We start from the raw sequence: 19,966 nt of genomic DNA, 5'->3' as shown, positions 1-19,966 counted from the left end.
TCAGAAAATGTAAAATTAAATTACTATTTCACTTACTTTCAATAGCTCCAAATTCGAATAGGTTCTAAAAATCCCTTGAGACATGTGGTGGTTTGTGATGAACATCTGGATGTCCTCAGCCTCTGCATACACAGCTCTGATCTATTTTATTTTTTGCCCAATCCTTTGTAGCATAAGATTGAGTGAATGTACCGCACAAGGTGTCCAAAAGATGTGATCATAGTGTTGCTCAACCAACAAACCAACAACTCTACAATTTTTTGCATTGTCCGTTATGACTTGGACAACATTGCGGGATCCCACAGACTCAATGGCAGAGATGAGAATTTCTGCAATAAATTGGCCATCTTTTATTTGGCCCTCACAATCCACAACTCTAAAAAATATTGGCCCTTTAGGGGACACCGCTATGACATTGATCAAGGGACGGTTTTTAGCATCTTTCCACCCATCTGAAACAATTGTTACACCTGTCTCAACCCATGATTCCCTTATGGGTTTCAATGCATCTTCAACCCTCTTCACCTCTTTCTCCAATAATGTTCCACGTACCTTCTCATAACCAGGGCCCTTATACCCTCTTAGTGCCTCATTAACACTTTTTATCATTTGCTTCCAATATGGGGAGCGAACAACATTGAATGACAACCCATTTGCATAAATGCACCTTACTATATCTTGGTCAGCATTGTCTCTACTCTCATTTTGGAATGTGGTTTCTAAAGGCCCCTTTGTTCTTTTACGTGTCAAGGGTGGTTCACTTTGAGGTTCATTTGTGGCAAAGAAGGGGTGGTCTTCTACTACAATACTGGGATTAGAAGGGCCTTGCATTCCCTTTGTTTTCTTTGATGCGGTTTGGTTTAATCTACGGGCTTCCCTCTCTTCTGCCGCCTCATGCTCCCTAATATATTTCATCACTGTCTCATCTGGTATAGGTTTACCATTTTTTCCAAGGCATTTTTTGATGCTTCTTCCTTTTATTCCACACAAATGGCCTACCACCCGATAATATGAACCGTTACATTCAATATCACATCCATGGCATTTCCAATGGAATCCCCCACCTCCTGGAAGTTGTTTTATAATGTACACATATTTCCATAAGGGAGAATTTGGATCATTTCTTTGTTTTACAATTATTTGTTCATTGCCAATGGAGGAAGATGTAGATGTCATTCTAGTTCCTATGGCAAGAAATAAAATAAACATATTCAAAAACAAAAACTAAATAATGAAAAAAAATTCAAGTTTCATGTTTGACAATTTGTGAAACAAAAATAGTTGGAAAAAAATGTTTAAAAAGCTACCTCTTGCAGCCAATGGAAGCTTGAAAATGTATGGAAATGATGCTGCAACACTTGTTGAAGCTTCTAAAATCAGTCTTCAACTCCTCCTCTTTGATCTTGGAAGCCAAATTTTGTTCACCCTTTCTTCAACCTACTTTCATAAAAAATTTGTTTGCAACACAAATAAGGTGAAATGAGTCAATAAAATGATTTAGAAGTCAATTTTAGGTTATAACTTTCACTTTTTACAAGGTGGAATTGAAAAAAAAAAAAATTTGCTTTGTTTTTTGACTTTACGGGGCCACCCAGCCGCCCGGGTTCGACCATGGTCAAACCCACTCTGGGTTTTTTGAACCCTGGTCGAACCAGACCCGTACCACAGACCCGGTCGAACCCGGACACGTACCAGGACGGCCCAGGAGCGAACCCGGTAACCTAGATTATCTGCAAGGTATATCTATGCATCTATATATTTATGTTCCATTTATATTCTTAAACTTATCTCACAATGTTTTATTGCTGATGGTAATATGTATTTATACTTTGTGTCTTAATTTTCCTTTTTGTTTTTCAGATTTCACTTGATAGATTTCTCTCCTTTCCAAATAAAATGACTTCCTTTTTATATTTGCATATTCAAGTGGAGGGGCACATAACTTTGAATAGAGACCTACTTTCCAGAGTCGTGACTTTCTCTTCAAATTTAAGCGCTGCTTTATAAGTTGTAATCGCTGCCTTTAAACTTTAATTAGTTTTCCTAGTTCTCAGTAAGTGTTCTTGCTAATTATATTCTTTTAATTTTGGTCGGACCTTTTGAATGATGTTTATTATCCTTGATCAGCCACTGTTTTCCTATAATTGTATTCTTTAACTTGGGTTGGCCCTCTTTGGAGTACTAGCAAAATTTCCTCTACCTTAATTTGGTATTAAAAGAGCTACTATTCCTTCTAAATTGGTGGGTCATGACAGTAGAAATAAGGATCATTAGTTACTTCAAATAAATATCTAGATGTGTGTAACTATCTTGTTGTAGGTTGTGATCATAAACACTTCCGTTATGCAAATGTTATGTTCATTTGTTAAATGAATAAAGATAACATTGTGTGGATTATAATGAATGATACAATGGTACATAATAGTTATTTTGTGGGATATCTTCGATATAAACAAAATAATTAGATGTATAATGGGAGAAGAAGCACTATTGTGAGTCAAATAACAAAAATGTTCGCAACATCATGGGAAGATGAACCAACATGTTATAGATCCATACTTGATTTCTAACCATGTGTAAGAACAAGATGTTGGAGGACACTTGTTTTTTTTTGTCAATAAAAGAAGAGCCAAAATATTTAATATTATAGAGAAAGTTTTATAATACAAAATTTAAGCATGCCTTGATCCTTCTTGACCAAGATAAAGGCTAAACCCTGATAAAAACATTTATCCTCCCACAAAAAATTGAAATAGTTCAGCTTAACCGTAAACCAAGCTTAAGAGTCTACTACTACCATCCACTTATAACTAGCAAGTTGTTTAAGACTCACAAAATTCAAGACAAAAAAGACCAAAAAATACATAGCTTTCTTTTTCCACAAACAGAATTAAACCCTTGAGGCACGTCCCCAGCCCCTACGATGACCACAACCACCAGCTCGACCCCTACCTCGGCCATGCCCACTTCCACAACCACCCTCTTTGGCATTCTACAAATCTATCAGTTCTTCTTCGCTTGATTGGGGAGGAACTCATTGTTTTGTGTAGCCGAAAGATGGTGAAATCTCTAAACACTATTTCTTCATCTGGGTTTTGAGCATGATATGTCAATACTCTCCATTTTAAGTAATCAACCACCATGGCTGCAATTTACCTGTGTCTCATCAAGGCTGGCCCTTGAGGTCGAGTAAGAAGGGATAGAAATTAATGTTATCTCCTAGCTCATGAGGCGCAGCAAGATCCCCCAGCCTCGGAATTCCAGAGCCGGGAAGGGCATATTTCATGACCCTATCTAGACCCCTAACAATTTAGACTCAAATAATTCAGATACAAGCGTTGTAGTCTCCACTTTAGAGAAACCAGCATCAAGAACTAAGGCCACAAATCTTGATGGAATCTGCGAATTGTCTCTATAATACTCCCTCCTATCCAAATGACCTTGCCCCAAGATCATTTTTCTTGCCAAAATAACCAAGGGGTTTACAGTGCGTAAGATACGCTTTAGTCTTAGGTTTGTGATTTCTTTGAAGCTGCATTGACGAAGGGGGCTAGACAAGGATATCAAAGCGTCCACTCTAAAACATGTGATCGAGTCTGAAAATAGTATGATAATAATCCTGGAGGAACCCGCCATTGCCAAATTTATAGTGAAGACCTACCTTCAGCTAAGAGAGAAATCTGCGAGAAACAGCTTAGAAAGAAAGAAAATGAGGAAGAAACAAGGATGCCAAGCTTAAAGAAATATGGAATTAAACGAAATGTCGTCATTAATGAAGTTTTTTGTCACCCTCAACTTGGGTTTGCCATCTTAGTGAGAAACATTCTCTTGATGTGACTTTCCCGTCCGGTGCAAGAAAGCATGAACTCACTCTCCCACTTAATTTGCCATCCAAGGCAAGTGGGGTATGGTATAGCCTTGAGTTTAGGAGCCATTGGTGAGTTCGGGTTCCAAAAAATATAATCCTGGGTCTCCTAAAATCTTGATCTCGGGTTTCATCGACCGGAGCCATGTTATTAAATGCACATTGACTGATTTAATTGAGAGACAAAATTAAAAACCTGCTAGAATTAGAAATTACCCCTGCCTTGTTTAGAGAATGATTAGTTCCGTGTGACTAATTTATCTCAGTCCTTTTTGAAGAAAGGAGAACCCCGCCGATTGCTCTGATAATAAGAAAGAGAACAGATCCTTGGGATTTGACTTGATTACCTAGCAAAGAGTACCTCTTCTCGAGAGATCAATAAATGCATCTACACCTTGGTAGCTACACCTTGGAAGTTACTCAACATGACTGATAATTGACAACGGGTCTGATTGGATCAAAAGATCTAGAAGTATTCGTTGAGAGTTTAAATTCTACAAGGAATATTAAATGACGGGAAGCTGTTGCTTATTTAATATTAATTAAAACTTGATTTTTAAACCACCATCATAAAGTTGTTAACCCTCTGAGAAGAATCTGGCAAATCAACAGATTGAATCATTGGCAATACTTACAAATTTTGAAATTGTCCTTGCACCAAACCAATTTATGACCCTTTGCTGCTAATTTTGATAAAAGATCTGCTTCTGAATTGGCTTTTCTGTAAATATGTCTGCATGAGTAGTTCTCTAGCTTTTCCCCCAAAAAATAAAAAATTCTCCAATTGGGCTTGCAGTCTCCAATTGGGGTAAAGCATTTATGATTGTATACGGGAAAAGCGGGTCAATAGAACTTGAAATGTGAAAAATGAAGCCTAAGGAGCCTTGCTTACACACCCACAGGACTTCTTGGTGCAAGCTATGCAGTCATGAAGTATGACTCAGCTTCCCAAGGTTGGTTCCATGGTTCTCTATCTCACAAGGTCCCTCAAACCAATGTCTTTGCTCTCAGATTGCTGAGCAAAGTGGTTTAGGGATGACAAATGCAAGAACGAAGGATACTTTGGTTGATTTTAAGATGAAATGCGTCCTAAGCTATGCATGATCCTATAAATGCAATAAACTAGTTTATAAGATGACAAGATTAGTAACAAGACTATCCTAGCATGCTATATTAGTCTATGATTAAGCTAAATGATAAGGAAAATACTCTAAACATGCATATTTAGATTAATTCCTATTGAAAAGAGAGGCTAAATGATGAGCACAAAATGATATATTAAAGCTTGGATGGATTTTAGTATAAGTGTGATGCTAAAGACTTGGATGATAAAAATGGAGGAATGAGAGCTCTATTTATAGCAAAAATAGGGCAATGGATGGCCAAGATTGAAAGATTTAATCAAGGGTTGAGTTTGAAAGTTGGGAATCCATGTTTGCAATTGGCACCAATGAAATGGTGACAAATATTAACATAAGACTGGTTGAGAGAAGGGGTTGGAGACATTAAATGCCTAGGAAGACCTCATGGTTACCTTAGGGGGTAAGGGTTAAGTTTAGGTTAAGATTAGGTTAGGGTTATCCGATGGATAAAGGTTTTATCCAAAGGATAAACTCTTGTGCAAAAGATTAAGGATAACCATGGTCAAAGCAATAAATGCTTGATGAGACCCTCGGGTTACATGGAGGTTTAGTTTAGGGAGATTCTTTAATCATGCTAGAGGGTTGAGTTAACCATTAATGGTTTGGGAGACTTTCAAAGTTAAGTGGTTGAAGCCTTTAAGGGTTTTCAAAGACTTTGAGGGTTTGAGAACTGAGTTCCCCTTGCTTAGGGATGTGACAAAGTTTAGGAGATGGATTAGGCTAATTGGAAGCGATTAGAAGAGTCTAGAAGGGGGGTTAGGAATAGGGTTTAGGAAGCAAGTGGGAGATGTAGGATTTTGCAAGTGGATGGAAGGATAATAGGATTTAATTAAATAAAATTAATTTAATTCAATTTGGTTGTAATTTGGGGAAATCAAATAAATTAGATTTATTCAATTTAGGATAAACTATTTAATTAAATTTGAATTTAATTAAAAGTGGATAAAAGGGATTTAATTGAATAAAATGATTTTTCATTAAATGTCAAAAGAGGCCTAGTGAATTTAATTTAAATAAATTGAGTAATTTATTTAATTAAAATAGAGGAACGTGGGTGATTTAATTAAATTGGATTTAATTAAATAGAGAAATGAACATAAAATATTCATTTAGGAATATGGTCATTTTTATACATCTACAATGACAATAGCAGAGTCCCTCTCAATTTCAAGGTGTTTGATTCCTGTCTTTGAGCATTCAGAAAGGCCATGCATGAGCGCATTAAATTCAGCTGCATTGTTGGTGTCAGTAAGAATGGAAAGAGAAATTTTACCCTTAATGATTCCTTCATGGTTCTTGACAATACAATCCACACCAGATGGACTCGGGTTGCCTTTGGATGCTCCATCAAAGTTTAGCTTTAACCAAATTCTCTTGGAGGGAGACCAAACCGCTTGGTTTCTTTTCTGATCTTTGCTTCCTATATAAGGGAGAACCTTCATCCTATTCCATCTATGACAAATCTTGACATCCCAGTCTGTAAATTCTTTTTTAGGAATGGAGTTCAGTGCTAGCTTGCAATTGATGTTTTCCACAATGGAGGTCTCTATGGATATTAGGATTGATTCTAACCTTCTTGCTTTATTATTAAAAATTCTCCTATTGCGTTCTTTCCATATTTCCCAGATGAAGCTAGAGGGGCTGACTTCCCAGAGAGAACTAAGAAGGCCATCTTTTGGCCTAATTGGCCATCCTTGAAAGAGGGTAACAATATCATTGGAGAGGGCTGAGATCCACGCTAGTCTAGCGCATAGCCATCTCTAGCATTTGGCTGAAAAAGGGCAATTAAGAAGTAGATGATCAACGGTTTCCTCCTGTGCCTTACACAGAACACACCTTGAGGGACCCTCAAAACCTATCTTCTTAAATCTTTCTGTTGTTAAAAATTTATTTTTCACTGCTAACCAAGCAAAAATCCTGGCTTTTGGAATTAGTTTGCCGCTGCAAAAAAACATTTGTGGGATTCCTAGACTATTATCTTTAGTTTGATTGGCTAAAAGATAATAGCCATCTTTGGCATTATATTGACCTGTTTTAGGAGTCCAATCTAAGGAGACTTGTCCATTTCTGAAAAATAATTGTCAATCCTCTAATGTCTCTTGAAGCAACTATACTTCATTAGAGCCTTCAAAACTCTTCCAATTCCAGTCCAAAGAAGAATTGTCCTCCGAAAACACTACATAATCCCTTAAATGAATACCCCAATTTTGTCTAAGACAATTTCTTGTGCTTTGAATTGAAATCAATCTATCTAACTTGGGTAGCCACCCCAAGAGTCCTCCCAAAAAAGGCATGTGGAACCATCATGGACATCCCAAGAAATGAAATCTGCAACTAGATTCCTGTTCTTAATTATGAAATTACAAATCCTAGATCCCTTTGGCGGTTTGCCAACTCTCATTAAGTTTCTTGATTCTCATCCGAAATATATTTAGCATGCATTAGCCTAGCCCATCTTGCTATTGGATCCTTAATCATTTTCCATACAAGTTTCGCTCCTAGAGCTTGGTTTTGAAGTTGTTGGTTGCGGATACCCAATCCACCTAATAACTTCGGTTTGCAGATTTTATCCCAAGCAATTAAGGCTATTCTATGCTTCTCTTCCATGTTTTGCCAGAGGAAGTTTCTCATTTTCTTGATGATGAAAGCATCATCCCTGTTGTTAGTGCTAGATATGACAATAGGTAGATAGGAAGAGTCGATATTGCAGTCTATATTAATATTACTATTAAATTATTCATAAAAACATGAAAGAATACCCTTCTTGCAGCTGAAAAAACTCAAAATTCTTCTCTCCACTTGCTAAGGTGTTGAGAAAAAATATATTTTGGATTTCTCCTTATTAACAATCTGACCCAAGGCTTTACCATATGAGGTAGAAATATTTAGAAAATGCTTTGCTTCTTTAACAATATTGTCATCATCAAATTGCTGATGAGTAACAATAAAATTCGAAGTAATCTTAAGACCGTCTATCAGACTGCTGTTATGCAATTCCTTAATAGCTCTGCCAAATGCTTCTACCATAATAATAAAGAGAAAAGGAGACATTGAGTCCCCTTGTCTAATACCTTGGAAGATGAGAAGTAGCCTTCAGGTTTTCCATTAGTGAGAACTGAAAACTTAGGGGTTGGCATGCATTCAAAACCCAGTTTATCCATCGATTATTGAATCGAAAGGCTTGCATTATCTTGCATAACAGTTAACAATGCAAGGTATTGCATAACAGCCAAAAAGCTAATAACAAGCTATCAATCTATTTCGAAACACTTAAAATAAAAAAGACACACGCATGATTAACTAAATATATAATAATCAAACATCTAGTAAAATAATCAAACTCTTAAAACTTCAAAATAATTCAAATTGATCTATGCTTAATTCATTAAACAATAAATGTTACACATTTGCAATAGACGTGTAAATGTACATATATATTTGCAATAGATGTGTACATGTACATGTATATGTATGCAAAATCTCGCGAAATGTATATGCCTCTTACATGGAGATACTTTGTCAAATCCTTTTTTAGAGAGCTTGTACACAGTTGTCTTCATTTTTGAGCATTGAAAACTTAAAATTTCTTCCCTATTCTGAAATGTCATATTTCAATTCCCCACCTGCAGAGTTCTTGGATGCAAAAGTCATTTTGGGACTGTAAATACTGCAAAACTTTTACTGACTCAAGGTAATGGCAACTATATGTTTGATGAGACCACTAACCATGACTTATCGTTGGATTACCCAACATCTACTTGGCAGACTGGAACCATTGGCAATTATGCCATGAAAATGAGGCACACCACCATAGCCAACAATAGCAATAGCGCCAACAGAAGGCTTCCTTAGACATGTTAATTCCTCTTATGGTTTCGATGAGCTCTCACCATTCTCTCTGCACAACCTAGACTAAAAAAGTAGAGAACAATTTGCAAAATGTGAAGTTGGCTTTTGAACAGTTACCGATGTCTAATTTCTTCAGCCTCATCAGTCTATTTGCTTTTCATTGGATTTGTCATGGTAGATTCTGTTCCACAAGAACTAGCCTTTGCTTGTGTTAGAGGAAATCAAGATCAATATATTACAGGACTTGCATCAACAGAAGTTTGTTTTTCAAGTTGCATCATTTCGAATTGATAACCAGCTTCCCTATCCCATATATCCTGTAATGGTCTCTATGGGTAACACTTCTAGTGAGCTTTGTGATCCAAGGGAAAAGAAAATAATTTTGATTCTATGGTGGAAGAAGATGCAATTGACATATATGACCTTTCACATAAGCCTGCGTTCTTGGGTGCAGTGAAGTGGTAGAAAAGACAGGGCCAGAAGCTTTGAAACCTACAGTTCTTCATTCGAGAACATCATATTATCAGGGACACCAGGAGGTTTCAACCCAAAATCTAGTCAATGTGTATAGTAAAACAAATGCAGAATCGATTAAAACAGAGACATTGGGTGTTTATTAGTTGCTAATATTCTCTCAAGTCATGTTAAGTTGTTAACTATGCAACTTGCATCAGCTGTCGTATATCTTTTTAGACTGGCATGGACAAGTTCATTAATGGGCCGTAGCACCAATTAAGTGTCTTTCCTAGTAGAAGTTATGGCCTGTTAGATAATCAGTCCAATTGGAGTGTGCAGGTATATTGCAACAGTGGAACTTTTTTGATAAAACCCACTTCATCGGACCTGATTCATACTGAAATCAAGGGGACTGATATTCTCAGACTCCAACCAATCCACACATTAAGACCTGCAATAAAGAAACTCAAATCTTTCATATATATTAAAAAAGTTACTTGCAATGTAAGATACACGTACAAAAGAACAAGCAGAGAGTGAGAGTCAAGCCAGGAGAAAGGTCAGGAAAGAATCGTGATGCCTAATAAAAAAAATGATAGTGGTAAGCTGATGGATTTCTCATATTGAATTCTTTCTTTTAGGATAATTGAGCTGCTACACCGTGGTAAAAGAAGTAAAGCCCTCCAATCATAATAGAAGTGATAAATGTAGCTAGAATATATTGTGGTGGCACCTTATCCATGCCCTGCCAGAATTGATTGTAAGAAGAATCAACAGTCAAAAACCTTCAAAGATATCAGACTGGTAGTAAAAATGATGGATATTAAAGAAACTGAAACAAAGTGGCTGGAAATCCTTGGAGAAAATGGGAGTCTCCACTCACCTTAACCGCACTTGAACTGGATTGAGGTCAATTAAGCACCTTGCTAAATCTTAATGGAAAACTTCTGCCCTGTATTTTTCACTCCTTAATTGAAATTGTGACTGATCAGACTCATTCTACCACAAGAGAAGAAAACTTCTGAAACTTATTCCCACAATCTTTTAGAGTATTATTTGTGCAAGAAGAAAAAACATGGTAAGAGAGGATATGCTAAGATTTTACAGCAGCATGTCGTAAAGATAGTGATTCCATTTACTTGTTCGAGAAAACTTTTAATTGGTTGCCATTAGATACCAAAATTGGTCCCCAAAATCCAGAGCCATTGGAGGAAATAGAACAAAGATTTTGGAGGCTCAAGCAAAAGGTGTTGATACATAGGTTCATGGGACTCTAGAGTGGACCTAAGATTGGTTGACATTAGGATGATACCATGGGGTTACTTCACAAAAGTTTTCTCATTAAAAGATTAAAAAGCTGTTGTTTTCTAAGGAGGACCATAGGTCATGAACATATCTGATATACTTGTGAAACATAGCATTTCAACTTTCAAATACACATAAGACCTGCCTTAAACAGTGCCAGTATGGGTTTCCCTTAAGCTTTTACATTGAAATTTTGGGAGCAATCATTCATGAAGTTGAAAATGCGATAACTTAGCTAAAGGAATATATCACTGCATTGGAACTTAAAAGATACATCAAATAATTCTTATTCAAAAATTTGGAATATTGATTGGAGAAAGTTCCTAAATGATGCAGGAGCATCCTACCTACCCGTGGCAAAATGGGAGTTATAACAGTTAGTGGAAGCTAAAGATCGCGAGAGAATTTAGGAGACAGCAGGTTGTGAAAGAGAGTGGAGGATATTCATTATGTTCCACGTTAAGCATGATGGGGAGTTTTCGGGGGATTCAGATAAAGATATTCCTTGGGAGAATCCTTGGTCAGAGGAAGATTAATATGCAATAAAAGCCGACAGAGGCATCAGTTATTTTAGAAATGACCAAATACAGAATTATAACGGGCATTGGCATTAACTAAGGGAGTTGAATGAAGGAGGGTAGAAGGTTCGAAGGAAGGAAAGAGAAGAGGGGTGCAGCATAAGGAATGGTTTCAGCCGTAGGAGGAGATTGAAAGCTGTAATGAAAAATATATATAGTGATCATTGTACCTGAATGGGAAGGGGAGGTGAAAAAAAGAGGGGCCTGATGGAGATGTGTGGGCAGCAGTCAATGTGACATCATAGGCAGTGAATGGCAGCGCAGGAAAGAAAATAGTGGGCTGTGCAAAGAATAGAATGTGGGTGAGAAGCTGCGTAGAAAGGTGTGTGTTGTCACTGCCAAGAGGAAAGGAAGCAGCATTAAGAGAGTTAGGGCAGGGTATTGTCTGTATAATTTGTGGATTGTATTTGAGCTTTGCGAGGCAAGAAGTTTGTAATTGCATATTAAATACTTGTGGAAACAATTGAAAATAGAGAAAATCCTAAAATAAGCTTTCCATGTCTTTCATCGTGCAAACCACTTGTGTCCATGCAATCAACAACAAAGATTTTTTAAATTCTGCTTAATTTTCTTCGTCCTCTTTCCTATGGGATTGTTTCTTTTTCAAATATTTTGCAAGTAAATGAAACCCCAGGAAAATATGCAATGTGCAATGACAAGTCAAACAAGCCATTATTTTTTAAACAGTGATAAAAATCGAAAACTCGAACCTTGGTATAAGTCTATATTTTTCGGTCATGCATGGCTACCAACATAGGATTAATGCTGGGTTTTAGTTGAAACATTAGTCTCACCTACATATATAGACAGGGATTTAAAGAATAATTTTTTATTTCCATCACTTAAAATGGTAGAATTAGTAGAGAGGGGAAAGTTGGAGTATCTGTATTTTTTAAGTTTTTATAATTAAGATTTATTGTTCTGATGTCAACATTTCATTTGAAGATTGATTATTTTTATGTATAATTAGTTTCCGTTTTATTATTTCAGTCATTCCTTACACACTTATTTTAGAGATTATAACTAGATATAATTTGTTTTTGTTTTTTTGTTAAAAGAAATCTTTTGTGTTCTAGTTGGATTTCTTTTCTTTTCTTTTAGTTTATTTTTTTCTACCTTTTTATATTTTCTTGTTAAAAGTATTAAAGGATTTAAAATCTCATCATATCAGGGAGCTTCCACTAGAAGGAAAATTGCTAAGTACATAACAATCTTTTTGTTCAGTTAGTAGGGTTTAATAGTTGGGCTTACAAATATGGTTTTGCATTTTAATTTAATAGTGATCTGTTTGTCTAGAGGTCTATGGTATACAAGATTGATAAGTCAAGGATATTTTGGTTAAACTGAAAAAACCTTTAGAGCATATTTATACATAGGATGTAGCTTAAGTTGTTTGACTAGCTCTTTTTTTTTTAATTATTATCCTACAAGATCTCTAGGAATGACCTCCTTGGTCTAAGTAGAGCCAAAATACTTAATTAGTTGGCCAAACTAATTACATTTTGATCATTTAATGAAATATTTTATGATGATTACACTACTGGAACTATCCCTTTAAACATTTATAGGACACTACAGATTTTTTTGTGCTTCTACAAACTATTAGACTCTACACACTACAGATTTGTTGTGCTTGACTAGTCCTTGTAATTTCATCTTTGATCACTATGTGGCTGATGCCCTACTTATAGACCATCCAAAATTCAAATGCATTGACAACAATTTGAAAGATAATTATATGAATCTCATTATTTCAAGCATTACAAATGTGATACATTATACAAATATTACAAAAAATAATAAAATAATTTTGAAATAAAAATAAATTAAACAATTCTTAAATAATTTTAAAATAAAATAAACTAAGTTTTAACTAAATAAAAATAGTTTTTTAAACAACTAAAATAATCTTTTTGAACATTCTAATAATTTTTAAAAAGATGTAAAGGAAAATAAAATATTTCTGAACTTTATATAAATAAAATAAAATAATTTTGTATTAACTTTATTTTAGACAGCTATACTAAAGTAAAATAACATTATTTTCCTATACAATAATAATTATATTTTATTATTTTCCAAAACTTTTCTCGCGATTCTTCATGTAACTAGAAGAAGGGGAATATTTAGTGCTCTTGCAATTTCTATTGGTCTGCACTGTCGTTTGTGAACATTAAATTTACATTTTTTTAAATTGTTATGAAATCGGCTATTTGCAGCTTTGAAGCTCAGCTAGTGAAGACGGTGGTGAATGACGTAATTAAGACACTGGACAGAGTGCCGTTAGAAGTTGCCAAGCACACTGTTGGACTAGAAAGCCTGACCGAACATCTCATTCAGAAATTTAAACTGAATTCAAAGGAAGGTGTGGTCAAAGCTGGATTGTGGGGAATTGGCGGTATTGGCAAGACCACAGCTGCCAAGGCTCTCTATAATCGAGTGTCTGCTGATTTTGATTCTGTCTCCTGTGTGTTTAATGTCCGGGCCACTGATGCAGATGCCACGGGCCTTACAAAATTGCAAAGAAAAATGATCAAAGATTCAACCGGATGTGGTGAAAAAGTGTACAGTGTTGATGAAGGAAAATCTTTGTTGAGAGATCGTTTGGGAGGAAAACGGCTTCTGCTTATTCTAGATGATGTAGATAATGTCATGCAATTGAATGCTTTGGTTGGGGATTGGCTGGCCCCTGGCAGCAGACTTATTATTACTTCTAGAGACAGGCACATTCTCCATCTTGCGGGGGTTTCATCTGAATGCATCCACGAGATGAGCGGATTGCAGATAAATGAAAGTCTCAAATTATTTAGCTGGCATGCATTTCTGAGAGAATCTCCAATCCCCAGTCACCATGATCTCTCCAAAAGAATAGTGAGAGCTTGTAAGGGGCATCCTCTTTCACTGGAAGTGATTGGAGCCTTTTTGTATGATAAGCATAATGACAGAGACTGCTGGGCGGAAGCTATTGACAACATTACTCTCCATGAAGACATCCAGAAAACACTCTACATCAGTTATGATGCTCTTAGTGAAGAGGAAAAAGAAATATTCCTGGACATCGCTTGCTTTTTCATCGGAGAACACAAAATTTGTCCCATTATTTTCTGGAAATCATTGTACAGGAGGGTGCATATGGCTATATCTAATCTTTGCCTCAAGTTACTGATAAAAATTGGCGACGATGGTGTATTTGATATGCATGACCATATCCGGGATATGGGGCGAACCATTGTTGAAAACGAAAGACAGGGTACCCGAGTATGGGAGGGGGCTCATTTGAACACCATATTCAATAATGTCAATTTCTCTCGCCTTAGACTGAATGAAGATAATTCGCAGAGGCTTGAAACAGTTTACAGACCTGGTCTACGTTTTCTTCACTTGAAGAATCTGCACATTGACGCGCTAGCCATGCTTCCTTCAAGTTTAATATGGTTAAAGTTGGAAGAATGCAGCTTTGCGATACAAGAGACATTTCAATTCACTCTTGTGGGTAACATTTTGCAGTTGAGGATAATGCAAGTACACGGCGATATTTCCAGCTTCCATTTTCCACTTTCTATTATTCTTGGCAACCTATCACAGCTGCAGCATTTAGATTTGGGAGGATGTGCAAATTTAAATAGCCTTCCTGATAGCATTGGCAACCTATCACAGCTGGTGCATTTAGGTTTGGGAGGGTGTACAAATTTAAATGATTTCCCTGATACAATTGGCAACTTATCACAACTGCAGCATTTAGACTTGGGAGGGTGTATAAATTTAAATAACCTCCTTGATACCATTGGCAATTTATCACAGCTGCAGCATTTAGGCTTAGGAGGGTGTACAAATTTAAATAACCTCCCTAATACCATTGGCAACCTATCACAACTGCAGCATTTAGACTTGGGAAGGTGTACAAATTTAAATAACCTTCCTGATACCATTGGCAACCTATCACAGCTGCAACATTTAGGCTTGGGATGGTGTAAAAATTTAAATAACCTCCCTAATACCATTGGCAATCTATCACAGCTAAAGCATTTAAACTTGGGAGGGTGTACAAATTTAAATAACCTCCCTGACACCATTGGCAACCTATCACAATTGCAACATTTAGGCTTGGGATGGTGTAAAAAATTAAATAACCTCCCTGATACTATTGGCAACCTATCACAACTAGAGTATTTAGATTTTGGAGGATGTACAAATTTAAATAACCTTCCTGATACCATTGGCAACCTATCACAGCTGCAGCATTTAAGCTTGGGAGGGTGTACAAATTTAAATAACCTCCCCGATACCATTGGCAACCTATCACAGCTGCAGCATTTAGGCTTGGGAGGGGGTAGAAATTTAAATAACCTTCCTAATACCATTGGCAACCTATCACGGCTGCAGCATTTAGGCTTGGGTTGGTGTAAAAATTTAAATAACCTCCCTGATACCATTGGCAACCTATCACAGCTAAAGCATTTAGATTTGGGAGGATGTACAAATTTAAATAACCTTCCCGATACCATTGGCAACCTATCACAGCTGCAGTATTTATACTTGGAAGGGTGTACAAATTTAAATAACCTTCCTGATACCATTGGCAACCTATTACAGTTGCAGCATTTAAACTTGGAAGGGTGTACAAATTTAAATAACCTTCCTGATACCATTGGCAACTTATCACAGCTGCAACATTTAGATTTGGGAGCGTGTACAAATTTAAATAGCCTCCCTGATTCCATTGGCAACCTATCAAGTCTATCACATTTAGATTTGATGACATGTACAAATTTATATAACCTCCCTGATTCCATTGGCACCCTGCGAATATTGAGTCGTCGATGCTATCAACGCCTACGAAGACAAGGCACACAATTGGTGGGAAGAGAGATTGAAGTGAGGTGGGTGCATGATAAGTAGTGTTACTTTTTTCATCCGAAAATGGTGTTTAGAGTAGGAAAATAGATAACACACTTTTTCTTGTTTTGAATTTGACACATTTGTATTTGGTGATGAGTTACTTATGCAGAAATGCGCCCAAATTTGGAAATTTGGAGATTTTACTTAACAACTTTAATGATTATCAACGGTAAGTTCTTTCTTCCATTAATTTATTTCTATCAAACAAAATATTGGAGAGTAAATGTTGATAAGGAAGAGGGAAAGTTCCAATGCTTCATTTTATGAGCGTCCCTAAATGCAATGAGTGCTAAATGGACCATTCATTCTCATGGGAGATGGGTTCTTGTGAAATATGGGTCAATGAGTTTGACTCAAAAACTACACTGATAGCAATATCATAAAGTAAATGTTGTTTTTATAATTTCAAAAAAAAAAGAGTTAATAGATAGGGAAGAAGCCATAGAAGGACAACATCAAGCCCAAACTTAGATTTAGGGTAATTTTTTCATAAATTTCAGTCACTATGTGTATTACTTGGTAGACAAGGCTATAAATATTTCTATGTATCGACTACTTCATAGTCTTCATGAAATAATATATTGCCATAAATATTCTTGAGAATTTACCCCAAATATTTAGGTCCTTGTGTATAGAATGAAAAACAGAGTTGTTGAAAGATATAAACAATGGTCATATCTATGAAAGCCACTTCCAATGTTATGCTTAGTGTTAGGAATTTTAGACACAACTAGAGTTTATAGGGGGTTGTCTTATCTTTGAGAAATATCCTTACGAGATTATTACTTCGAAATGGTGTGATCTAAGTTGTTAGGCTATTAATTCACTTTGATCCCAAAAAATGTTGAAGAATACACAATGAAATTAAATTATTTGACATGTGCCTCAAATAGATGGGTCTCATGGACTATAATGATTGTAGTATATGTGACAATGGGTTTGTTGAATAGGAAATGGAAACTCTTGAGAAAATCTAAGGGCTAAGTGTAAATCTAGAATATGATGGTACATTTTATTTGCCAATAACAAAACAAATTCTATTTTGGTAGTTTAATGATATAGGATCCTAGAGGATTCTTGCAAATGAGTCTAAGGTCAACTATCATCAACAAAAGGCATCAATATTCATCAAATTGTAACTGAAATGGGTATTTGCCAAATATTATCGTTAAAAATATCATTGTAGATATGTATTTGAAATGTCAAAAAATGCAACCTATCAAGTTTGGGTCTAATAATGAGGAGTAAGAAGTTACACATCGTAGACCCAAGTTTAAATCCCACTAGGAATGATCTCCCTTGTAGTAGTCATAGGCTAGAGCTGAAGGTGGCTATGCATAGACAAATGTCATTGGGACACCTTTATGTAAGGTGAAGTATAACCATATTTAGGAATTGAGCCCACCACCATGTCCTTCAAGAGTTGCACCCACTAGATTGGGTTGGTCTAAAATTTCTCAATATTTTACCATAAAGTTTTAGGTCCTTGAACATAAACTAAACATTTAAACCATTGAAAGATATTGACATTGGTTATAGGTTTGAAACACACTTTATACGATATGTTAAGTAGGAGGTAGCTTAAGAACAACCAAAGTTTATAAGGCCTTGATCCCACCATAGTGGGTTACACTTTTTGGCCAAACTTGACATTGAAATGAACATTTCGAACTAAATATTCACTTTCACACCTATAGTTGCTAAATCGTGAGGATTTTGAAGATGATGCAAACTAGTGATTTGTGACATTTTGTCTATAGGTTTTTAAATATATGTTTTTTAATTTTTTTTTGGATTAAATTTGCATTTAAATTTGTAACTAATTATTAAGAGTACACACTCTTTCTAAAACGTGATGTGTACTATAAACCACATAACTTTTTTTCTATGAAGAATAAAATTTAAATTTTTTCGAAATAATATTTGTAACTACAATATCTAATGTATGCATATGGTTTCATAATACTTTATTGATTTTTTAAAATTAATTTTCTAAGTTAAACCAATTACAATTTAGACATAGGTGTACTATTAGGAGGATAACTTTTATTGTATGAATTGGAATTCAATTTTTTCCTTGTTAGATCAAGGACATCAATACCATTTTCTCAGATATTTTTCAGAATTTTTTTTGGTAATCTACTATTTTTCCTCATGTGGAAAAAAGAAGTTGATGTTTAGTGAAAAACATATGTTTAGTAGAATAATAAAAAATTCATAATAGAATTAAAATATATTATAATCATAGTTGTTGGAAGGCTTGTTTCGATGAGTATCATTTTGCAATTTGGTTTGTCAAGCTGATTTCATTGGAATCTTCAACTTAAGCTTTAAAGGCCAAAAATTTGTAAAAAGTTGCAAGAAGAGGAAGAGATGTAGAAAATTAGGTGGTTCATTATAACCCCCCCTTTGAATGAAGGGGGGTTCATTCTAACCCCACTTTAAATGAACCCCTTTTAATATTTAAAAATAAGTTTCAAGAGAGATTCAAACTGTAGTGTCATGAAATTGCAACCCTAGCAATTTTTGACTGCATTAGGGTCCTCACGCACGCAAGTTCAAATCCTCTAGCTTGATCGGAGACCGGAGATTGCTCAACCCTTAGAAAAAACTTCTTCCTTGGCCTCTGCATCACCCCATCTGCACTCTGCCTTGGAGAAAGGGGTAGGACAGGGGCGTGGCACCCATGTCCCTGCCCTATTTTTGGGCAAGACCCATCCTAGGGTTGCATTGTTGGTTGTGCATTGGGCGGAAAACTCTCCCAATGTCGGCCTATGACAAAAATCAAATCCACTAACATGTATTTAAGGGGCATTTGTCCTCTCATTTGCATAAGTTGGAGTTGGATAAGATTGGAGTGTGTCAAGTTGCATAAGCGATCAAACATTCTTGAAGTCTCCCTTCAAGGCTACGTATTGCATTCAAGTCAAGGATTCAACCATTGAAGAGGAGATTGATTTCAACATTCAATTCCACACAAACATTTCTATCAACATTGCTATCACAACCTCCCTTGAGGTGATTTACAATTCAGTCTTTCATTTACATCTATTTGCAAGTACTTTCTTTCATTACTTGGTTAATTCCAAAACTGGGGTTTGACCTAAAGGCAAACCCCCAATCCCAACCCATTTTCCTCTCTTTTTCTCTGTGTAGGTTGCAGGTGCGCAACTGTACTTTCAAATTCGGGCTCCATTTGCAGAGGCGGAAAAACCCTTTTCGTTTCGCGGATTTTTCGGAGGACCGCGTACATTCCTGCCACGGTCCAGATAACTTTTCCTCAAATTTGCAGGGCAACTTCGTCTGGACATATTACTGCCAGATCCAGGCGCACAACTTCATCCCATATTCCATTCTCAAGTTATAATCAGTCCTTTATCACTTTTGCATTACATAATTCAATCAATTCCTTTCCATTTCAAACAAGGAAGAGGGGATCAACTTATCGTTCCCATTTCATTCAGAATTCAATCTACCATCTTCGTGTGGAGAGATTGAATCTAGTGAATTATCCTCTCCTCTTCCAAATGTAACATGGTGAAACGTGTTTGAAGGGTAATCAATAGTGAGACTCTCATCTCTCTTTGAGGGAAAGAGTAGTTGTCCTCTTGATCTATCATTCACCATTTTTCCACCATTACACAAACAAAGGTCCCCTAGAGGCGGGGGGTTCGTTCTAACCCCCCTTTAAATGAATCCCTTTTAATATTAAAAAACAAGTTTCGAGGGGGATTCAAACAAAGACCCCCCTAGAGGCACCTTTGTTTGAACGCCTCTCCCCTTCCAATGAAGGCTTTCTGTTCATACGAAGATAAAAAATGATCCTTCATTTGAACACATGTTTGTACGAAGGTGCTTGTTAAAGTTTTTTT

At 36.1% G+C, this 19,966-nt stretch overlaps 1 protein-coding gene across 3 annotated transcripts in view; it reads left to right on the top strand.

The window, feature by feature from the left end:
- The window catches only part of LOC131045574 (disease resistance protein RPV1), a 58,994-nt gene that overhangs the window by 26,500 nt on the left and 12,528 nt on the right, over positions 1–19,966 (top strand). For all 3 annotated transcript variants that reach the window (XM_059212085.1, XM_059212084.1, XM_057979182.2), the window contains exons 2-3: positions 13,415–16,075; positions 16,204–16,263. In XM_059212085.1, coding sequence (XP_059068068.1) covers positions 13,415–16,075; positions 16,204–16,263 — 2,721 coding nt within the window. The remainder of the gene's footprint in view (positions 1–13,414; positions 16,076–16,203; positions 16,264–19,966) is intronic.

The sequence above is a fragment of the Cryptomeria japonica genome, chromosome 10 (genome assembly GCF_030272615.1).
Source record: "Cryptomeria japonica chromosome 10, Sugi_1.0, whole genome shotgun sequence".
Classification (NCBI taxonomy): Eukaryota; Viridiplantae; Streptophyta; class Pinopsida; order Cupressales; family Cupressaceae; genus Cryptomeria; species Cryptomeria japonica.
The sequence above is the reverse complement of the archived record's forward strand: the minus strand, read 5'-3'. Positions and strand labels throughout refer to the sequence as shown.